Raw genomic sequence first — 23,296 nt, 5'->3', positions numbered from 1 at the left:
TCTCTGAGCTGCAGGTCTGTGGTGACCTCTAGTGACAGGACTGAAGTATTGCTCTGTGTCTGAACTATGTTCAACACTCAGAGGAAGAAAACAAGAAAACAAGACAAGGTTCCTACTATTTAAACATGTGTTTTCTTGAAGATCATGTACTCAAATATTAAACCATAATAACCATATAATTTGAATAGGTTTGTTTGGTGTGTGTGTGTTTGGGGATTTTTGCTGCTAAAGATGAGTAATCTTGCCCTAGAAACCTGCTAACTACTGTTGATTTTCATACAATTTTTAATAAATATTAAGATGAATGAGATTTTTTTTCTACAGGTGACCCACAAACTCAAACTCCAGACTAACTGAGCCTCCTTCAAAATAAAGAAAAGCCTCTGCAGCAAACTGAAAAGAGCAGCTGTGGTCGTCCTGGATTTCAGTGGTGTCCAGTTTACAATTTGAACCTCATCTGACACCTTGCACCAATCAAGACTTCATTGCTCGGTCATAAAGTCTGAGTGTGAAGTGAACACAACACAACTGCCAACATTTGAATCTCAAGTGAGTAACTAATCCAGCTCACCAAGGAGATTAGATGTTCAACAGGATAAACATGATTTGAGGAAATATAATGAAATAAACTACTTACTCTACACACTCAGGAACAAAGGTGAAAAGATGGAGGAAGCAGCTCAACTGAAGGCCAATCAGAGAATGAGCTCAGGACACAGAACAAAGAAAACTCAAGACACCTGTGTGAGCTGCCCAGTCAGCTCACCTGTGCTGCTCAGGCCAGCAGTCATGTGACCCCACATCCCACAGTACACACCATTTAATTACAAAGAAAATGCAGCAATCCAATTAGCATTTTCATTTTCACACACTCATGTGGGTGTCCTATGACCATATAAAATGAAAATTGAAAAGTGGCAATATTCAAATACAAAATTTACATTTACAAGTCACTACACTCTGAAGGGGTCAAAATGAAAATTCAGTCTGTCAGTCATCTCATCAGCGAGGACGTCACTTCCTTGTCTCTCGTCACTTTGTCTGGGGCAGTGGCAGCAGCTTGTTTTACCCATCTGTGTCTTATATCAATACAACTCAATGAAAATTACCAGACATATGATTTAAAGAATTTAAATGTATCACAATAAGTGATTCGAAGCTGAGAGACAGGAGTCTGGTAATTATTCTGATCCCAGGTCACAGCAGAGATTCAACCAGCTGTGGGCCTGAGTCTGCTCCCTCTGCAGCTTCACCTTGATTCCTCACCTAAATGCACTCTTCTTCTCAGTCAGCAAGATCTTTAGATCTTGAATTTATTTCAGATATAAAGCCTGTAAAATAATATGAGGTTGATGAGTATGTGATCACTTCCAGTGGTGATTGCACACACAGTAAAGTCAGAATAACAAACCTAAATAAATGCAGGTGAAAGACCTTGTAAATGTTTGTTGTCTCCATTTTGCAGCACTGAGAGTCACTCAGCAACAGTTTTTTGACTGATAAATCAAAGCTTAGTAGGATGTACACACAATGAACGCACTCGTGAACGCGCAGCGCCAGATCGAGAACGTTTTTAGCTCGTTCCCATTGCCCAAAGGCATTATGGGAGTGACGCTACTGCGCAGTCTCTATGGGCCGCATAACGCGGAAGTAACCCGGAAGCCAGAAACCTTTTCGGCGTATGCGCCATGGATGTAAATACATCCATGGTATGCGCCAGGCGAGCAACTTGTATTGAACTGAATGGGCGCCATTTTTAGATCCGTCATCCAGGTCTTATAATACATCCATGGGTTAAACTCCCTGGTAAAGAGGGCGCATATATGTGACGTCAGAGCTACGTCGCTTTGGCGCGATGTCCGAACAAATTTGAATCAGACCGTTTGCAGACGGTGGACCGAGCAGTTTACATTTCTGTTCTCGCAGGTCGACGTTGTGGCTAACAGGACTGCCAACGTTACAGGTGAGCATTATATTTTCAAGTTTGTAAAACGCAATTGTCAGCTCACTCAAGCCACATCCGTTTCCATTAAATAATAACCTTAATGGCTGATGAGTGAGGCTACACTATCTAGATAGCATTAAGCTAGCATTAAGCTAGTTAGCCTGCTAATTTTGCTTTTCTGGCTAGCTTAAACAACAAAGATACACTTTCTCTGTTCACAACAATAAGGTTGTACTGTTAAGTGAAAATCGTTACATTATCAGGGTATCTGCAGGGCGTGAGTGGGAATAATTTTCTCAGAAAAAGGCCTTAAAAAGTAAATAAGCGTCTAAAATCTTGTTTCTTGGGTACTGTAGGCAGTTGTGTTATTTTTAAGACGTTTCTGTAAGCTATTCAGGTTGTTGGGTTGTCTGCTTCTTACATGAGTCCAGTAAGCAGCAGCCCACTAGAATTTATTGGTTAATACTACTGGGAAGTTCTGAAATAAACAAGTCCAAGTGTCTGTTGTATTAAAAAAAGTCTTGAATATAACTTAGTGAAACTGTAGAGATACCGATTTTCCGAAGTCAGTCAGCCCAACCAGTGATCTTAAATCTAAAATATATTGTTTTGTATAATTTTCAAAGATCCTGCTTCAATTTGTACAATTCAATAATACATTGTAGCGATAACGCCAGTTAACGATGCATGTAAACTTAACTAATGTGTCTTTGTGAGGCAGGGATGTCGTGGGATTTTTTTGTACCTGTGTGCATAGGAGACTTGGTGAAGACTGGTGGCATCAACCAATATGTTGTTCAGGATGTGGTCTCCCCAAAACAGCTGCCATCCTACCTTACTAGTAAGTAGTTCACTACAAGTTATGGAATTTCTGGAGCTGCTCATTGTGAGACATTTTCATTGGAGCTAGTGTGACTTAATGGTTTTGTCTCTTTCACACAGAATTCAAGGGTGCATTGAGAAGCCAGGGGCCTTTGTGTATACTGGAACACTTTGACACAGGCTACAGCGTGCTACAGTGAGTGTTGATCATATAAAGCTGGCTTTAGTTATTTCTGTTAAAAGGTGTGGGAGAACAAAACTATTGTCTTTACTTTTTAGGCAATGCAACTCAGTGGAGCTGGGTGTAAAAGAGGATACTCTGGAAATACTAGTTCAAGGTCAGACCTTTTTATGTTTCGCAGAATATGTTGCAGAAATACAAACTGGATATGTTGGGGTGATCATGTATTGTCTGTTTTCTTTTTCTTTCAGTGGTTAATGGCCTGGCTGCCTCCCTGCCGGCACTCCTTGTCTCCACCTCTGTCTCAGCTGCAGAGCGCAAAGAGAAGCTTAATGCAGTTAAGATGAGTGTCTTCCTGCTCTGCAAGCTCACAGAGACCCTTGAGGGTTACTCCTGTAGACAGAGTATTGTCACAGCACCTGGGAAGGTATGGTTAATAATGACATTGCTAAGAAATACTTTGTGAATGGCTATGACAGTGAATTATTCTGTGTTAAACTATTTTAAATGCCCACTGATGAGATCTTGGCAAGTTTTATGATCCAGTCAGACCAAGAGATTGTGGTCTCTAGCCTGCTGTTAGGTGGATAGTCTTGGTAGTGTGGTGGAGTTTTACTGCACTGCTGTAAGGGTCCACCCACAGTTAACTTGTCACCTTCTAGATCATCTGCCCCCCCAAGAGCAATGGGATGGGATAGGTAGGAGATGTCAAACAATGTGTGGATGTTCGTTTGTCTGTGTGTAAATTGTATGAATGTATATGTATCAGCTAGCAAGAACTACTGTCTCTTTATAGTTGGTTTGGTGGATATGAACTTTGTCTTTGGTAATCTGAGGGCATGTATTGGAAATTAAATTTAACTTAACTAATTTTATTGTCTTATTTTGCAGCCCATTATCTATTAAGCTTTTCTGATTATCATTTGTCTGTCTTACACAGGGTGGTAAAAAAGGTAAAGCTGGCGGAGAGGGACTCCTGCAGTGGGACTCAGAGAGAGAGAAGGTGCTGCAGGCCCTTGTCCAGCTCCTCCAGCTGGATATCCGTTCCCTCTGGAGCCTCTCCCTGGTAGAGGAAGAGTTCGTCAGGTAATCTGCTTTCCTGGGTACTCTGGGAATAGCACAGTATCATGCTTAACTGTCATAATTCAGTTATGTGGTGTAATTTCCCACTTTGTTATCCAGATCACTTCCCATCATTGTTTGGAGTTGTTCCAATACCGATACTAGCCCCAATTCCAACAGTAGAAAATGCCTCCATTACTGTATCTGCAACGGCTCGGTCAATGCACTGATCCGATGCCATGTAATTTCTGTAAATTGTTCACTGTTTTAAAACAGTAGCCTATGCAGGAAGGTGCACTATGCAGCCACTGGCAACTACTGTTCTTATAGCAACAAAGAAGTATTGATTTTCTGTAAATAGTGTAATGTTAGCTGTTTACAAAATGGCAGCAATTTGGCAATATATTACACTGGGAAGTCCCACCAGTAAGAGGGCAACTCGTGTACAGTACGCAAGGCTTTAATTTTGAGGAGTGGCAGTAGTGTTAGGACAACTAGTGTAGGAATTGTATTGTTTTTTTTAATGATCTACACTCAAATTTATATTTTAAAATGGCATTCATGGATTTGTTCGTTTTACAAGGGGTTTAACCTGAGCAATGCCATACAACAATGATAGCAATCATATCATATACATACAGGGCTAGTAGTATACAGCTGTTAAAAGATTTTAATGCCAAGGTATCCAATTCCTATGCTTGGTATTGGCCGATACACAAGTTCAGATATTGAAATTGGTATCAGTAAGGAAAAAATGGTATCAGAACATCTCTTGCATTGATAATAGTCTTAATTGGAGCTCATATGAAAATTATCTTTGCCTTTACATTAATAAACATTTTTTAAATTGTAAACATTTAGGTGTAGCTTTTTATTTTTTCATCTTAAACAACTGTGTCCTGCTGGAGAGATGACCCTTTGTTTTTAGTGTTCCTGTTTTTGAATACTAGAAGTCTTTAAACTTGAACTTCTAACTAAACAGTATACACGACTCAAAAACCTTTACGAACATGGTATCTGTACAGTTATGCTAATTTTTCTGTCTTGTGTAGAATGTATACAATTTCATTCAGGTTACAAGTTGCCTTTGAATCCAGACTCTAGCATACTACAAGATGAACAAAGTTTAAAGTTGTTGTCTGTGCCTTTGTTTCCACAGCTGTGTGACCTGCTGCTGTTACAAACTCCTTGAGAACCCAACCATCAGCCATGTCAAGAGCAAACCTACCAGAGATTGTATAATCCATCTACTGGGGGTTCTGATCAAGAAGTACAATCATCTTCTGGGTTAGTCCCTCACTCATGCTGAGCCCGTGAACACAATTTATAACTGAAGAAACGCATCAGTCTGTTGCATTTAATTTAAATATATATTTTCTCTAAACTCTTACAGGTGCAAGTGTAAAGGTGATCCAGTTGCTCCAACACTTTGAGCAGTTGTCATCCGTTTTTGCCCAAGCAGTGTCTGTGTGGAGCACAGAATATGGAATCAGGGCTATCATTGGAGAAGTAATAAGGTCAGAGCACATAATTTGTGTGTATATTAAGTTTTCAACAAGCAGGCCTCTTTGTAAATGTTTTTGTGGAAATATTATCATTTGCAAATTGCACAAAAGTTAATGCCTTATTTTTCCCCTTCCTACAGGGAGATTGGTCAGAAGTCAAGTGAGGAGCTTGCCAGAGAGGGGTCAGGGGTCAAAGCCTTTGCTTCCTTCCTCTCAGAACTCAGTGCTCTGGTGCCAGAATTAATGATTCCCAACATTAGTGTGCTCATCACACATCTGGAAGGAGAGGTAATACACACCTGAACATGTTAGTCCTGCTACTTTTTAATTCTTGATTTCCAGCTCCTGAATGGGAAAACTAGTGACTTGGATCTAAAAAAGTTTATGTGATACTTTAAAGAAGTAACTATACTATATCAATGGTTTATCACAGTGGTGGCCTTTATTGTGTGTGACTAACAGGGCTGCTCATGCAGTGAAATAAGTCCCTACGTGAGCATGCACACATCCTGCTTGACAGAGGCAGATCCCATTTCCCACACTGCTCTTTTTGTTATGTTGCCAGACTGGGGGGGACTTTGCATTAAGCTGTTAGATTCATAGGTTATGACTTGCTTGTGCAACAATGTCAACATATACTGAAAAAGTTGATAAAAGAAGAAAAAAGGCTTCTTTCTTTTTTGTGTGCATACTTTTTTTCTGTGATTGGAGAGTACTATATTGTTTTGCATTTCACAGGGTAAGAGACTACTGGACGCTGTCCATTTTTCAGACAAGGCTGGAACACCCAATGAAATTTTACATAGCCCTTGCATTATTCTTAAGTGCAGTAAGTAACATGCTTGTGCTCAAGGATAAATTCTGGCCATTTGATTTGCACCAATGCACATTGTCACTTAAGCCTGAAAATGTTGCTATGACAAAGCCACACCGCAGTACTTGTCATTTAGGACTTAATGAGCATTGTCCTAATCAAAGTGTGGTACTTTACTGATACAGGAAACTGGAAGAAAATGGTTCTAGTAAAGACAAACTAATTCCTCAGAAAAATTTCCCCACAAGTCTTTTTTTTTCTTTCTCACTGTTCAGTTCACATTTTGCCCAGTGATGAGACCAAGGCGAATACGAGCTTACTGAATGAGAGTTGGGTTCTTCTTGCCTTGACTGGCAGGTAATCTTGGCAGTGCAGAGGAGGATTCCTGCTCTGCTGTAAGGGCCTGCCTACAGTGACTTGGCGCGACCCAAATTATTCCTCAACAGTCACAGTGGAGTAATTGCTGGGATGATGCTGACAATGTGTGTGTTGTGACTGTGTGTTGTGTGTATGTGTGTAAAAGGCAAGAAGTTCACCCAGCCCTCTTTGCTGTTCAGTCAGCTATGAGTTGCATCTTTGGTAATCTGAGGGCAGAGTTCAGAAATTCATCTGGACTAATGTGTGCATACCTTTTACACGATCTGTTTCTGAGAAAAGGCTACAATACATCACTCCATGATTGTGGAAGAGTATTTTACTGACACAAGAACATGCTTAGATGCAGCCTAATTCCCTGTATCCCTGGTTTCTAGAGCCACACAATGCGCGTTGCTGTGTGTGAAGTGCTCGGAGAGATTCTTGTGCGGGTCCTGTGTGGTGACGGCCTTGATGAGTCTGGTAAAGCTGACCGCGACCGCTTCTTCGACACACTGCAGGAACATCTACATGACACACATTCCCACGTGAGGGCACGTGTGTTGCAGGTCTACACACGCATCGTCAACAGCAAAGTATGTTTTCTAGACTTACAGCATATTTGTAAAAGCATGATATTAGTTCTGCCCGGTAATAAAATCCGTCTGTGTTTAGGCACTGCCCCTGTGTAGGTACAGTGAAGTGATGGAGCTTGCTGTGGGGAGACTAATGGACAAATCTATAAATGCAGTGAAGAGTGCTATCCAGCTGTTGGCAGCTTTCATTGCACACAACCCCTATAGCTGCAAGGTAACTCAAATCAATATGATTTAAAACTGGAGTACTAGACATTTTCAGGTTTCCCAATCTCACAGGAATTTTCTTTCAGTTGAGCAGCGCAGACCTGAAGAAGCCACTGGAGAAAGAGACCGCTAAACTCAGAGAGATGAAAGAGAAACTGCAGGGAAGAGCACCAGGTGTGGTTGAACCCTTTGAAGAGTTATTTATCTTCATGAATGTTGAATTCACGGTTTGCCCAGTGATGAGACCAAGGCGAATACGAGCTTACTGAATGAGAGTTGGGTTCTTCTTGCCTTGACTGGCAGGTAATCTTGGCAGTGCAGAGGAGTATTTCTGCTCTGCTGTAAGGGCCTGCCTACAGTGATTTGGCTCGACCCAAATTATTCCTTCGAAGTTACAGTGAAATAATCACGGGGATGAAGCTGACAGAGTGTGTGTGTATTTACATTTGTGTATATGTGTAAAAGGCAAGGAGTTCACCCAGCTCTCTTTGCTGTTCAGTCAGCCATGACTTCCTTCTTTGGTAATCTGAGGCCCAAGTTTAGAAACTCATTTGAACTCAGTAGACCAGGTCCCTGAAAAAGTTGTCTCAAAATTCACACCTGTAACTTTCAGCCATATCACAAAAAGGAATTTTTATTTAGTACGGGGAATTCATTCTTCATATTAATTTTAGTCAGAAGTAACACTGAACCAGATGTCAAAAACACCGTATTTTTTAGATGTGTGCAAAAAAGATGCATGTGTTTAAAAAAACAAAAACAAAAAAAAACCCTGAATTGAATCTAGACAGGAAAAATACAATAACAGAAACTAGTATTGCAATTGAATGTTTTCAATAGAACTTGAATGCATCATTAATTATGACGTTTCAGCTTCAAATACATGAGTAAACCCTCAAACCTCCTTTTTAAATACATTTCTCAGTAACTAGTAAAAGAGGCTTCAACCAGTCTGGTATTCCAGTCACTGTCAGAAATGCCTTCATTGTTCTTTATTAGCTTTAGGAACAACATCATGTATGTAATAAAAGGGACGATACAGCAGCACATCAGAAAAAAGTTACAATATACAATCAAATGGTGGCACTCTAGAGCCCAGCATTACAATCTAGATTTTTAACACTATCGTCTTACTATTCTGTCTGACTAATTGATTCCTCTGTTAATACTTTTCTGTAAATTGTTCCTCTGGAATTTTCTTTCTAGCTCTAACCTGAGTAATCCTGGTTGGATTTGACTTTTTTTCTTTTTCACCTTTCACTCTCCCTCCTGGCAGTGGCGGTGATTAAAGCATCTGAGCTGTGGGCCGCTATGGAGCCTGAGCTGCTTGTCACTGTTAGGACAGAGCTGGAGCCCACAAGTGAAACGGAGAAAGAGCAGCAGGAGGACGACAGGGATGTGGAGGAAGAAAAGGAGGCAGAAGATGACAGGGCAACTGCAGTGAAGATTGCTCAGTTCCTCCGTGTCAACAAATACAGGTGATGCTAATCACCAGTGTTTGCCTGGGTAAAAGTTGACTCAAATGTCATTACCTGAAGTTTTTTTTTTGTTTTGTTTTTTTAAATCCCATGCTGTCAATTAACCAACAATTTGATATGTGAGATGTCTTTTCTTGTTCCTACAGAAATGCTGTGCGTCTTTGTGTAAGAGCTCACAGCTGCTTCCCTCAATCTGAGATGTTTGCCCCTCTGTCCACTCTCACCCCTGACACACTAATGGAAACACTGGCACTGATTTTTAAAGGTAAAGCCTGAGCTCACTTCACTTGACACATTTCTATCAAGAGATACTCATCAAAAGTGCTCTCCACTGTCTTAATGGAGGCAGGGTGGAACACATTTAATATACAGTTCTTTGGAGAAAATTCATTTCACATTATCTTTAACTGTCACTTCATTAAAACTGACTGGTCTATAAAATATATGCCTTTACCACATATGTGTATATGTGTGAGGTGAAGATGTATTTTAGAGCAGCACTTCACTTCTCAAACCAGCTTTCTCATTCGTAATGTATTTCATAACACTTGATGACTGAGTATGACACAAACTCCACCACCTCTATGCTTTATTTGTACACCTATGTCAGATCACCATATACATTCCCTAACCAAAGTTAGTGTCATTACATAAAAGAAATTAGTAAAATTCCTGAAATGTGAAGTGCCTGTTCAGATCTAGGCCTTTCTTGACTTTCTAATATTTTGACAGGCTTTTTAGGATTTATAAAATATTTTGTTGAATATATCAGCAGTTCAGAATTTTGCATTTGTAAATCACAATTGCAGAGGACACACCATTCAGCTGAACAGCAATTAAAGTATTTTTTTGAGTTTTACCCTACCAGTCTCAGCCTAAGGTGGTACCTAAGTGATTATGGGATTGAAAATATAACCATGGACCAGTTTTGTGTTAATTACTGCCCCCACTTGAAGTACAGCATACTAGAGGCTTCATTCTGAATTAAAAATTTCAAACTTGGTTTTCCGTTTTATTTCCAACAATATTTCAGTCAAGAGCTGCCATGGCTGTTTTCAGATATGCTGTAATTTTCTCAGTGGTGCCCAAACCTTTGTGTACAACTGTACGTACACTGGGACTGTGAGATTGGTAGACACCAAAAAGAGACTAGTGTGCAAAGGCAATCAGAAGCTGATGGTTATTCCTTGCTGTTAATGTAAATGTGGCTGACTTACTCACACTAAAAGCCTTACAGACAAGAGAGCAACATGACTTCATTTCTTTGCACCACCTGCAGGAAATGTTAAGAAATCAACAGCAATGGAAAAATGATTATACTGGCTGAATTCTTGTGTGAGTCCTTCTTGGTACCAACGTACTTTACATTATATGGCCCCTGATGTTTTCCTCAGGCTCTGATGAGGATGCAGCTGAGCTCAGCCAGAACTTGCCACCAACCCCACAGAAAGATGGGGAGAAAGAGGGGGAGGATGGGGAGCTGAAGAAGCAGGAGATGTTGGTGCAGTACCTGAAAGATACAGAGACTTTTGCCTTACAAGTGGAGAGAGCAATCTCTGTCATCAACACCATGCTGTATTGGAAAACCACTTCAGGTAGCAGGCAGTATTCACCACAGTGCAACCCTTTTCAAACTTATACATTTCGATATAGTGTTTGAATTCACTCAGTAGTGAGATAAAGATACATGTACATCTTACAACAACAATTTCTTTGTGTTTTAGTGGTCCAAGAGGCTGTGCAGTTCTGTGTGACTGTGTGTGAGTTCAGTGTTGCCAACTCTGTCAGTGGAGTGAGGAAGATGTTGCCTCTTGTCTGGTCAACTGACACTGCCATTAAAGATGCTGTCGTCCAGGCCTATAGGCGCCTTTATCTGAACCCTCAGGGAGACACCATCAGGTCTGTAAAACATCCCTGAAAAGCCCTAACTTTTAAAACACGTGCATGTCCTGTGCAGGCGCCAGTGTGATGACATAGGACTATCAATTCAATGTGATATCCACTAATAATACATTTTATTTTAATCAACACTTTTGGGTCCTTATTAAGTCAACTACCAAAGTCTCCTCTGTGATGATTACAGTAACATTAGGCCGCCTCCCCTGCTCGTTAACATTAGTAGCTAAAATATGGCTCATGAAACTTTCAGTGAATTAAAAATTCTATATAAAATTGCTTGATGAGCTTGAGCCTAAATTAATGGTAAATACCATATTTTGTTTATGCAATGAATACCTAAAAACACTTCTAAAAATGTATTTATTCTATTCTTTATATATTATACATTCTTTATTCTTTATATAAATCAAAAAAATGTTTTGTGTTGTCTTCTTAAAGCAGCTGTGTCATCTTTTACTAGGATGAAAGCCCACACTCTTGTGGACAGTCTCTCTGAGCTGATGGTTGATGCATCTCTGGGAACAATCCAGTGTCTTGAGGAAATAGTGAGTAATTATTATTGCTCATTTCTCTGTCCTGATCTGTTCATTTCCTTGCTGGAAAATGACTTTTTTGGCAAACAAAAGGAATATATATTTGTACATGGCTATCCCATATAATATCAGACATGAAATATAACAAGGCTTTTTTTGTAGTCTCAACACAATGTTTATATCTCACATTTCTATATTTCCACCAGCAATCAAGAAACACAACTATGCAGAATATTGAAGGACATATTTTTATAGAATGCATATTGTAGGTTTTTTTTATGGTGTTGTTAAAGGTCCTGTATTTAAATGCATTGAAACAAGGTGTATGGGGAGTTTTAACCCCTCAAACTTGTATCTGTAGGTGCAGGAGTTCTTTGGCAGTGGCAGCAATCTTCAGTCCACTGTAGTGCAAGTCTTGTGGGAGAGGTTTACTGGAAAACGTGAGACTTCTGGCTTACACCGGCGAGCTGCAGTGTTACTGCTAGGCATGGCGGCACGGTAAGACACAGACCACTTTCATTATGTTCATAAGAAATTAATGACCTATGCCATGATGAAGAAAAGGGTTTGTGCAAGTATACCAAATATAATGGTTTCTCTTTTCCTGCCTTTGAATGGCTGGTAATTTTAGTCAAATTTACTACTGTGTTCTGAAGGAGCAGCCCAGTGTGATGCAGCCCTACCTACTCTGATTATTTAGAGCAACACAAGGATACGTGGTCACAGTGTTTTGTGCTCAAGCTAGGGAAATGTGAAATTCAGTCAGCTGTGCTGGTAAATAATCAGTAAACTCCTAGTATTTTGATTTGTTTCTGGAACACTGATAAGTCCCATCACAGTTTGTGTTTGTTCATTTTTCTCATTCTGTCAACATTGTGATCTCTCCTCATTTTGCACACACTACGCAGTGCAGTGGAGTAGGTGGGGATGTCAACCAAAACAAATATGCCAAGTTGTAGGGTAATTAGACATGATGCTGCACAGGCTGTATTCATTTTCTAGTTTTGTAAAAGGCAATATGAACAACTAAACAACAGTCATGGTTGCAGGTGTTGTGTATATACTTATGACTTGTTTACTATGGATGAGGGAAAGGTGCGTTGACTGGTGAGAACAGATGTACCTGGAGCTTGTCATGATGTTTCTGCCACACTGAGCAGTCCAACCAAAAATGTGGTAACTTGCAATTACATGTGGCTTGCTAAAATAATATTATATTCCTGTTATAATTCATACTGAGCAGTACAGTGTGAAAGCTTTTTAAGGCAACAGTGTTGTTGATTTGAGCCTGTGTATTTGTCATCGTCTGAATCATGAAATGCAGCAGAACTGTATGGGGAATACAATCAGTCCAAATGACTTTCTAGTTTAGACTTACTTGCATGTTCAGACAGGTGGAACTATTCATCCCAAATAATGTGGAAGTTGTATTACCATGGCTTCTGATAAAATATTTACCATGAACCTAATTTGGGTTTATTTTTATTGAAGTTGAAAGAAATTTGATTATATTGATTCTAAATTCTGGTCTGACTCTGATCTTCAGAGATGCAAATATTGACACAATGAAACTAAATCATGGTAAAAGAAAAAATTGTCATCCCTACTTAACACCTTCCTCAGACAGGATCTTCTTCAGATCCTGATACCAACTGCATTTTAATACAGGTTTAAAAAATCTTAGATGAATCTATCTGGACTCAGAACAAACATTATTCCATGTTGTATATTAAAATTAACCGCACTGTTTAAACTATTGGCAGGGAAAAAACTATTTGTAATAGGTCTGTGTTAAAGTTGAGCTAGCCAAGAGTTGTTTTAGTTTTTTTAAAAATATGTAAAATCTGTAATATTCCTCACCACATAACATTTTGGTCCTGCCTCACATACTTGACATTCAGCAAATCCTTATTAGTCAGACTACAAGCTCAGCTTCAGCTCCTCTTCATTGTAATCGAAGTCACGACCATATAACTAGGCTCCTTGCCAGTGCATTTCACTGAATATATGTATTTTTTTAGTGTTCCCCCTCAATCTACCTCAAAGACTGCCACTGCTGTAGGGAAGAGTGAGCAAGAGAGAGTAAAGAGAGACTATCTGCAATCCACCCACACTGCTGCCTCTCTTCATCCAGCCAGCAGCATTCATAACCTATTAAATCTTATGCGCTTCTCCTAACCCAACCTCCTACACGCATTATCTGGGCAGCAGCCTGGCACTGGCGAGGCCAGCACACAGGAGTTGGGGTGATGTAGGGCAGAAATGTTATTACTTTACTTTGCATAATCACATGGTCATTTGGGAATAAAAAAATATATACTTTATGCCTCTTTGTAAAACTGTCTATTTTGTATGTATGTGAATGCAACAGGGCAGAGAGGGAAGTGGTTCTCAGTAATCTGGACACTCTTTGTTCCGTGGCTCTTGGAGAGAAAGTGACTGAAGACTTCCTTCTGGCCAGAGACACAGTGATAACCATCTGCAGTATTACTGACCATGTCAGGGTAAGAAAACATGAACCATGGCTTGCCCTTAAGTATTTCTTGATAACCAGAGGGCCTCATTGACTTGAGCCTATTGATTAGGGATGCAGTGGGTCAGTGTGGCAGAGTGCAAAATCTTTTCTTAGAAGAGAAGATTTAACTGCTTGAAATCCTGGAGACACTGAGCCCCCTTTAACAGCTTAAACACATTGTTAACATTGTTCTTATCAGCTTGTATTTAATTATTTGTCTAAGCAATTCTTATAAATTTTGTAAAAGTAATTAAACTGATGAGTTTGCTATAACAAAATCCCATTTGGATCGTAGAGATCCCAGCTGTAAAACATGTTTTATACCTCTGGTTTGTGGTGACAGTACTTTTCAACAAAACTTTTAGAATGATTCGATCATAAAAGATCTGTACATCTGTTCCTTGCTGGAAAATTCCTTTTTTTGACAAACAAAATGAATTTATGGAAAAGTCTGTAAATATGCAGAGGAGTTTTACACAATGTTAATATCATACATTTCAATATTTCCACCAGCAATCAAAAGGTTCTCCATTCAGACTGCCCCAGGAACATCAGCTCTTCACCTGCCTCACACAGGCACTCGCTGAAGGTAAACACAGACAATTGTGGCCTTCACTAAGAAATACTCCCAGTTTTTTGTCTTGGCTTGCACCACTTGTAGGATCTTCCTCTTGACTGTGTCTCTTGGTACTTGCTCCAGGTGTGGTGATGGAAGACCCTTACTGGCACAGCTTCATGGAACAGGCTGTCCGTCTCATCTACTTCCTGGCTGAATCTCCTGACCAGCTGTGCTCACGGCTGCTCCAGCGCAGCGCTCGCCTCTTACTAGATCAGATTGCAGAAGGTGGGGAAATCAACAAAGACCCTGGCCAAATGCAAGATGGATCTCAGGAGTCCATTGAGCAAGGTGAACAAGGTGAGTCCCATTATGGCTCTTTCTAAAGAAGACTTTTGTAGTTGTACGTGTAATCTAACTTGGCATTAGTATAATATGATGTCTCCATTGACACTGTATAACCTCTCCTAGTGCACCTAGCTTTGTCAATTTCCTCTTGATCACGTGTCTTTGTCTCCTGCAGTGAACTGTGTGTGTCTGGCCCAGCTGTTGGCTCTGTGTGGCTGCGTGGCTTTCTGGCAGGTGTCTCACCTTGAGCGCAGTGTGAGCGCTGAGCTGCGGAGGAGGAGAGGAGAGACAGAGGAAAGAGAGGAGAAAGAAAAGGGGCCATCCAGCAAAGCAAAGGTAATGAGGCTGCGGAGACCTATATACAGCAGCTGTATATGCTGTACTGTAGTATGTAAAGTACTCTGGTACACTGACCAGTGGTAGTACATCAGCTAAAGTGGGAATGGAATTGTGATTGTTCACAAATAAATTTGTAATTACTTGCTTTCGTGATGATTTCCTTGTACAAACATTTCTATTTTTGAAAGAATTTGTTGTTGCTGCCAAGTTTGTGTATGTAGTAATGTGAATGACATTCAGTGTGGAGCAAAAACTGTTCATTTTTCAATTAGTCAGAATGGAATTGACAGAAAATTAATTTTGATAATCAGTTTATTTCACCTTTCATTTGTTCTGTTTTTTTCCCCCATCTAAAAGGTTCAAATTTGTTCCAGCTTCTCTATCTTTTTTCTGTTTTCTGAATTTTTGTGTTTTACTCTGTTGGTTGGACAAAGATAATTTGCATACATCATTTTGGGCTCTGGTAATGGGCATTTTTCATTTTTTGACATTTTTATGGACATAATTGATGCAAAAAAAGCAGTCATAAAAATAATAATTAAATGCAGGCTGCAACTTGCAGCTATAGTTCATTTCAGTTAGTTTATGTACTAGAGCCTGATTAGATATTTTCTTAACTTGATAAATGTTTCAAAGTCTAAATGTCAGTTGCCTGTTGCTAAAAGTACTTCTTCTGATACTTAAATGCTACAAATGAAGCCAAAACAACCCCCTGTGTGGCAGAAAGCATCCTGACAATCAGACCGAGCCTCAGTAGGATGACTTGATGAGATTTTATTTTAGAGACACAGTCTGATGAGTGATGGCTCATAACTGTTCAACCCATCAGGGGACAGGAAGATAAATGTCTCCTTAATTAGCATTAGGAATTTTTTTTCCACCCCTCTTGGATAACCAAAGGAGCAGAGAGTGGCACACAATGAAAATTCATAAGTTGGATTCAAACGTATTTGTCACGTGGTATTCCACCATAACAAGATGTTTTTAGGGATGCTCTGCACCAAACGCCTCATGAGTTAACTGAGAAGAGATTCTGTGGATAATTTAATGCATATTTTTTTCCATCTGTTAAAACTTGTCACTATTGGAATCCATTGTTGCCACTTTTCAAGTTGGTGATGTTTTTAGACAAAAAAATCTTTTGGCTCAAGTATCATTTTAAAAATCTTAAGCTGCTGTCAGACTGAAATGCAGCCACACAACATCTCATTCTTCTCCTCTGCTTGTGTAAGTTAGTAAATAACAGTTAAAAAAACGGTATGGAGAAGTGGCTGTTTTTGTAAATCTTTAATGGTTTTCCAACAGCAAGCAGCCAATGAGAGTGCCATGGAGGAGGAGCTTGGGTTGATGGGTGCTTCTGCTGAAGACACAGAGGCTGAACTCATCAGAAAGATCTGCGAGACTGAGTTACTGGCTGGTAATGAAAACCTCTTGGCTTTTGTTTTTCTGACCCACATTAAGCTACATTTAAAACCCACTCTTCACATAGATTTTTCTCACATTATTTTTTCATATATTATTTCAACATCTTCTCCCCACCATCCTCCATCTCTGTTTAGAGGAGAACCTGCTGTGTGCATTCCTTCCCCTGCTGGTAAAAGTCTGCGGCTCCCCGGGACGCTATTCCCACCCACAGCTCACCACAGCTGCCTGCCTGGCACTCTCTCAGTACATGATGATAAGGTAAACATGCTGCCTATTCCAATGCTCTTATACCATATTATATCTGTAGAGCTGATTAAGCAGTTTGTCAGTCAACACAAAAATGAGTCTGCAATTATTTAAGTCCATTCAGGAAAAATGGCCAAAGAAATCAGAGACGTTATTTTCTAAGGGGTTACAGCAATTTGAATGTGTTGGCTTGAGCTGTGGGAAACTGACTCATGATTTCTGGTATATTATGGACCATACAATAAATTGCTTAATTGAGAAACTAACTTGCAGATTCCTGAAAATATTTTAGTTGCAGTCCTACATATGACTTTAAATGGACGGAGCGTAATTGTTGGGGTAACTTTTAATGCTATGCGGTCTTTATCCTTTATGTCAGCCCAGCGACGTGTGAAGAGAACATCCGTCTCATGTTTACAGTGCTGGAGCGCTCTTCTCTTCCTGTTGTCAGAGCTAATGCCATAATAGCCCTGGGAGACCTCACTGTCCGTTTCCCAAACATTTTGGAGCCGTGGACACAGAATTTGTATGCCAGGTAATGTAATGATGCATTCAGTTCGATCAACACAATAATATAAGATTTGTTGCAGGGGCACATCATGCTCTATTCCCTCACACTAATTGATTCTCCTCCAATTAGAGACACATTATCATAATATTCGCAGATTTGTTTTGGGTTTTTCCCCCCTAACATTATAAGGAACAACCTCTGCCTGATGGCCCAACTGAGTGGGTGTAACTCTAAAGGACGATTCATCTCAGCCAACATTCACCTTATGCTTGTACACTTGAGCCATTGTCATCCTTATCCCTCCACCGCCACGTCTCAGTGTGTTGTTCCTCTCAGCCACTGAAGTGTTGCCGCTGTCACAATGCTCCACTGAGCCACATGATGGGAAAAGTTTACTCTCTCCATCAGGACTTTTTAATGGGGGGAAACTTTGAGATGATCTATGATGGCAAACTCTGATATATGCCTTGAAGCCTGTTCTCTGCGGTTGCCATGGAAACCAGCCAGGGCTTCATGGCTTGTAGAAAGCCCACCCCCCCACTCATGAACTGGGGTGGAGCCTCAGACAAGGGCACTTTTAGACAACGAACAGCTTAATTCCTGGTGTGTTACAGATTGTGACTAGAATCAATGACTAGTGTGTTGTAATTATATAGAGCGGTTGAATAAGCAGAAGGGAATAATTTTCGAGTGAAGTCAAAGGTTCTGCAAGGGTTTGTGCTTGTAGGTATGCTTTCATTTTAAAAACACTTAATGGTTTCTATCTGTTTCTCCTGCATAAAGTTACACAGTTTCTCTTCAGCCAACTCATAGGCTGAAGTTGCTCTTTTTGATGAAGTGTGGTCTTAATTATAATGGTTGATAATGCTCACATTGAGGTGTTTCAGACGTGTAAAACATTGTGTTCTTTTTATAACGAGCCATTGCCCTCTTAGTGTTTCCTACCTGATAAGCATTTCATAGTGTCCCCTAATTGTCTCCCACACAGCAACACCTCCACTGTTCTCAAGGCTGCTGCCCTGGAGCCTCCTGATAAGCGCATTAAGAATTAATTACCCAGTTCCTTACTGTTGTAAGCCCCTGCATTGGCATGTGGTAGTGCCATGTACAAGTGTCTGATCCTCTGCCAGGAGTCCTGCTCTCTGGCATAAATGAGAAATGGTTAATGAGTTTCTTTTGTTTTGTGGTTTTGGATGAGGGTAAAACTAAATTGGTCTCAGAATGCTATCAGATTGCCCTGCCACAGCCTGTCCAATCCCATTGTGCTCAGCCAAGGCTGTGACAGTTTGGTTTCAATAACGTTCTGGCTAATTCCAAGTCTTTACAGAAAGCCTAATTGTCTAGGATTGGAAAATAACAAATGTCCGGGTGGCAAGACATTTTTACCTCCACTTACATTTTTAGCTACTCTAGCAGAGTGTTTCAAGGAACGGCAGTGTTGAGCTGTCAGTCAATTCAATTTTGTACCAATATTGAGGCTCTTCAGAGGATGAATCTTACTGATTTAGTGATCCCACTGACTTTTCCTCTAGAAACACCTATCGCTGTCGGTAAAAAGCTGTTGCTGAAAATGGGTTTTCATTTTGTGCCTTCATCAGGTCACATTTTAATTTGTCTATAATTCAAATCAGTGACGATCAATTTGTTTTTAATGATCAAATACTTGAAGAATTATTGACATTCCTATCAGCTTCAGCTGCACTTTGTGTTCTGTTTTTAATCAGCAAATGTTGGTGTTTTAGATTAATGTGTCAGTATGCTAAGATGGCTGTAGTGTTCTAGTGTGGGTGCCAAAGTGGTAGACGATGGTCCAGCCACTAATTTAACGTCCTCTTCTCTTCTAGGCTCAGTGATGAGGTTCCTTCAGTGAGGCAGACAGCTGTCACAGTTCTTACTCAGTTGGTGCTTAAGGATGTGCTCAAGGTCAAAGGTCAAGTGAGCGAGGTGGCTGTGCTGCTAATTGACCCTGAGCCACATATTACCAGCCTCGCCCTGAACTTCTTCAATGAGTTGGCCACCAAGGTACACACACACACACACACTCAGAATTCAGAACCCTTACAGGGTCTAGAGTAATTGGGAAGGTTCTTAACTAGCGTTGGTGTTACCCATCAGGACAATGCGATCTACAACCTGCTCCCAGACATCATCAGTCGCCTGTCAGATCCAGAGAGAGGCATGAGCTCAGAGGACTTCAACACCATCATGAAGTGAGTTTGGCAGCTTCACAGTGTGTGTCTTCTCCAATTTGCTGCTTTTGTCTACATGGAATGTGTCCATACTGTGCCAAACTCTGCAGGCTCTGGATAAATTGTGACTTGTTTCAGAAGCTTTTGAGGGAGAAGTTGACTTCTTAGCTATTTTGAGAGCTTTGTTTAGATGCTTTATTATTTACGTGTGTTTTCAGACAGTTGTTCTCCTACATCACCAAAGAAAGGCAGACTGAGTCTCTGGTCGAGAAACTGTGTCAGCGCTTTAGGACTGCCAAGTGAGTACATCTCCACCTCCTTTTCCCATCTTCACCTCTGAACTATGTCTTTTATGTTTTGTTTTGTTTTTTTGTTTTTTTTCTTTTCTTTCCCGTTTAATGTCTGCCTAGCAGTATTTAATTTGTGCAAGATGCAGGGGTGGATGTGTGGATAATTAGTGGGTGTTTTTACCGTGTGAAGAGAGATCGACAATTACAGTGAGTTCACAGTTGAGTTCATCTATCACCTACACTCTGACATCATCTTATTGCTCATTTTGTCATGGAAACTGTCTTTCCCGATAGCTGGGGAGTGTAGAGGAACAACTGGCCTGGCCAGGCTTCAGTCTGCCTCTGACTCTGACTCATACTCCATCCATACTCAGAGCTCAAAGGAAGGGCATTTTATATTACACAATAGCAAAGTGAATTTAGATATAAGTGGTTCCTGGAAAATCAGATTTGGTCCAAATGCCAGGGCAAAGCCATATTCATGAGTAATGAGCTAATGAGTTGTTTTTTTTTTGTTTTTTTTTTTGGATGATCTTGAATTTCAGTGCATTTCACATAATTTCAAATCCAGTTTAATCGCTACTTCCTGTGACTCTTATTCTACTTCTCTCCTCAGGACGGAGCGTCAGTGGTGTGACTTGGCCATGTCTCTGTCTCTGCTGTCTATGTGTGAGCGTGGTTTTAAGAGGCTGCAGGAGTGCTGGGAGTGTTACAGTGACAAGTTGACTGAACCTGGAGTTTACCAGCCTCTGCTCTCCATCACTGCCAAGCTACGGCGTGGCGCCAAACCCCAGTTTAAGGTACAAATTTACACATGTGTATATATAATTTTTTATTTTGGTGTCACCTTTGTATGTGTTTACTTATAGTAGCTTTGTTTACCAGGCTCAGGTAGAGGAGTTTGAAAAGCGGCTGACTGCAGTCCACACACGGGGGCTGGAGAATGTAGAAAGCCCTGAGATGGAAGAGGAGAATCAAAAAGAAGGATCCAGTGAGAAGACAGTCCTGCGAACACCTCTGCCCACCAAAGGCCGTCCGAGGACCAGGAGAGGTCTGTACTCATCAGCTTTGACTCTCAAGGATCCTGTTAGTTGTAAATGCAAAACATTTTGTTGATTTTGATTATGACAAAATAAACATTTCACTCTCACACAGGTCAAACAAAGCCTTCAGTTTCCAGCCACGGTGATGACAGTTTTGTGACGCCTCAAAAATCTCGCAAGTCCAAGAAACCTGTGATCACCTTCAGCAGTGATGAGGAGGAGGATGAGGAGGGTGCGTGCAGCCACTTTTTACATTTAGCGTTATGCTTGGAATGGAATTTAACATGATTTTCTTTCTGTCTAGCAACATATTTTATAAGAATCATAAAAATTGCAAATGATCATTACTGAGTCTGACAATATTCTAGATCTAAGCATTGGGTTTATACAACAGTAAAAAATGCTGATCACAATTTCCTAAACCCTGAAGTAATGTCTTCAAATAGCTCGTTTTGTCTGACTAACAGTAGAAACCCCAAATATTTTCAGTTCACTATCACATAAGACAAAGAAAAACAACATATTCTGACATTTTAGAAGCTGTAGGAGTGTTTGAGGTTTGGTATTTTTGATTGAAAATGACAAAATAAATTATCAAAGTAATCTCTGATTACATTTTCTATTAGACAAGTAATCAATCAAGTGGTTGAGCTCTACATTTATTGTACTTAAATTGTGGGTATTGTGGATATATTTAAACTATTATTTTGGAACATGTCAGTATACTTTGGATCAATGCAACAAAGTTGAGTTGGACCACTGGGCCGAGCAGCACCAGGCAGCTCTCGAAGAAGCTTTAGGGCTGTTGGACCTCAGTAACTTTTAAGTGAGCTGTGCATTGCAACAGCACTAATCCAAGATCTTAGGATATCTCTGTTAGAGTTGATATGTGATACTTAATATGTTCAGATTGAAAACATGAAACCATTCCTGGGCAGTATTTTTGTGTGGCAGAACTGGCACCTTTTTCACCTGACTTGTCTTGCTTGGTTAATCAATTTCTAATCTTTAATCTTTTTTTTCCCATCATCAGATGCTGTAATGGCGGAGAGTGAGACTCCTAAAGTGACAACACCCATCGCCCGCACATCCAGACGAGCTCGCCTCAGAAACTGATCATCTTTTTCTTAGTTTTTGTCTTATTTCTGTGTCTCTTTTTAAATCTTCATTTAAGAATTGCATTTTTACATATTTTTACATTTTTTTTATTGTATATTTTTAAAGATGCTAGTACTAGGCACCAAATTACAGTAGTCTGATGACAAATCTAATGGCATAGAATCAAGACTTCTTTAATAAACCTGTTTCTGGTTTTGATAAAAACTCTACAGCTGTCTTTGAGTTGTCACTCACCGGCCTCTGCACACTGAAGAAAACTCCAAGGGGCTGACACCAGTAAATGTGTGACGCGTTGGGTGTAGACTGGGTCATGTCAAGTAAATTTATACCATCACTACAAGCAGCTTTGAATGTCTGCTTTTATTATGTGTTTGTACAGCAGTGTTTAATGGGTTGTCACAGCTTGCCCAGACAGTATTACTACCCCACATGCTTCTCCACTTCATTTTCAATTTTCTTTTTCCTTTCTTACAGCCATGTTCTGTTATATCAGATTCTTACCAGACGATAAAAAAAACTTCCACGAGCATGGCTGCGTGTTTATTGACAATCATATTTTTTTTTTTTCCCTCTTGTTCTGTCTGACACATTTGCTGTTGCCTAGTTGGCCGCCTCTGTACTCCTGTAATCAATCTCTTTTGTAGGTCTCCCTCCTCTCTCTGCCTAGTGCTATTCTCCCTCCCTCCCTCCCATCCTCCTCCTCCTACTCTTCGCTGCCTACTTTTCCTCCTACAGCGCTCCTCTCTTTACTGACATCACATGCACGGTAGTTTAACCCCCCGCTCCCTCCACTCCCCTCATCGCTAATCTCTCTCCTTCTCGCCTACTCCCTCTCCCACACGTTGTCCTCTCCGAAAAGATGAGAGGGGTGCATTTCTGTATGTGTGATTGATATGTTATGTAAAGACACTTTGCCAACAACAGGCTAACAATATGATTGCACCAGCAGTTAGGTTTTATCTGAGTGCAGTGGGTGCTAAGTGCGCAAACATGAGTAAATTTGCCCTGTTTATAACTTTATTTCGTGCTGTACAAAAATGAATTCTGCTTGCTGGGTGTGAAAACTTTCATCACCCGTTTCACGCTCTGCAGATGCCTTAATTAAAACAAAAACATTCATTGATGAAATTGACAGAGGTGGACACGAATCCCTGCCCAGTATGTGATGCACATTTGTAATTGCAGGGGTTTATTTACTTGAAATAATTAGAGGCTGCTGAACTTTGAGGTCTGTGTGTTGGATCACACAGCACCTGCTAGTATTGTAATTTGGTGGCAGGGGGTACAGGGAGCAGATGGCACTGACAGACTGTAACTTA

At 40.3% G+C, this 23,296-nt stretch overlaps 1 protein-coding gene and 3 non-coding genes across 5 annotated transcripts; all 4 read left to right on the top strand.

Annotated features, from left to right (window-relative positions):
* The first annotated feature begins 1,828 nt into the window (after nt 1-1,828).
* Nucleotides 1,829-22,186, top strand: ncapd2 (non-SMC condensin I complex, subunit D2). Of its 2 annotated transcripts, none has more exons than XM_071469044.1 (32): nt 1,829-1,963; nt 2,667-2,786; nt 2,888-2,963; nt 3,047-3,105; nt 3,200-3,375; nt 3,889-4,034; nt 5,170-5,297; nt 5,404-5,527; nt 5,656-5,803; nt 7,082-7,279; nt 7,359-7,493; nt 7,573-7,660; nt 8,763-8,964; nt 9,111-9,229; nt 10,359-10,559; nt 10,689-10,863; nt 11,324-11,408; nt 11,758-11,894; nt 13,768-13,900; nt 14,425-14,500; nt 14,612-14,827; nt 14,991-15,151; nt 16,460-16,571; nt 16,714-16,837; nt 17,205-17,360; nt 19,181-19,358; nt 19,452-19,546; nt 19,744-19,824; nt 20,432-20,615; nt 20,701-20,866; nt 20,971-21,090; nt 21,892-22,186. In XM_071469044.1, the coding sequence occupies exons 2-32, from the start codon at nt 2,669-2,671 to the stop codon at nt 21,972-21,974; spliced, it is 4,200 nt and encodes a 1,399-aa protein (XP_071325145.1). In that variant the 5' UTR covers nt 1,829-1,963; nt 2,667-2,668; the 3' UTR covers nt 21,975-22,186. The 2 variants fall into 2 exon arrangements, with proteins under 2 accessions (XP_071325145.1, XP_071325146.1); XM_071469045.1 differs by having other exon boundaries at nt 2,663-2,786.
* LOC139613969 (small nucleolar RNA U85) lies at nt 3,458-3,788 on the top strand. Its single transcript, XR_011686865.1, has one exon. It is a non-coding gene; the product is annotated as a small nucleolar RNA U85 (small nucleolar RNA).
* LOC139613967 (small nucleolar RNA U85) lies at nt 6,615-6,922 on the top strand. The gene has a single exon (XR_011686863.1). It is a non-coding gene; the product is annotated as a small nucleolar RNA U85 (small nucleolar RNA).
* LOC139613968 (small nucleolar RNA U85) lies at nt 7,718-8,020 on the top strand. Its single transcript, XR_011686864.1, has one exon. It is a non-coding gene; the product is annotated as a small nucleolar RNA U85 (small nucleolar RNA).
* Nucleotides 22,187-23,296: the final 1,110 nt, after the last annotated feature.

Source organism: Trachinotus anak, unplaced genomic scaffold, assembly GCF_046630095.1.
Source record: "Trachinotus anak isolate AG129_WGS33_773 ecotype Australia unplaced genomic scaffold, CSIRO_AGI_Tana_v1 ptg000032l, whole genome shotgun sequence".
Classification (NCBI taxonomy): domain Eukaryota; kingdom Metazoa; phylum Chordata; class Actinopteri; order Carangiformes; family Carangidae; genus Trachinotus; species Trachinotus anak.
This window is presented reverse-complemented; position numbering and strand designations above follow the sequence as displayed.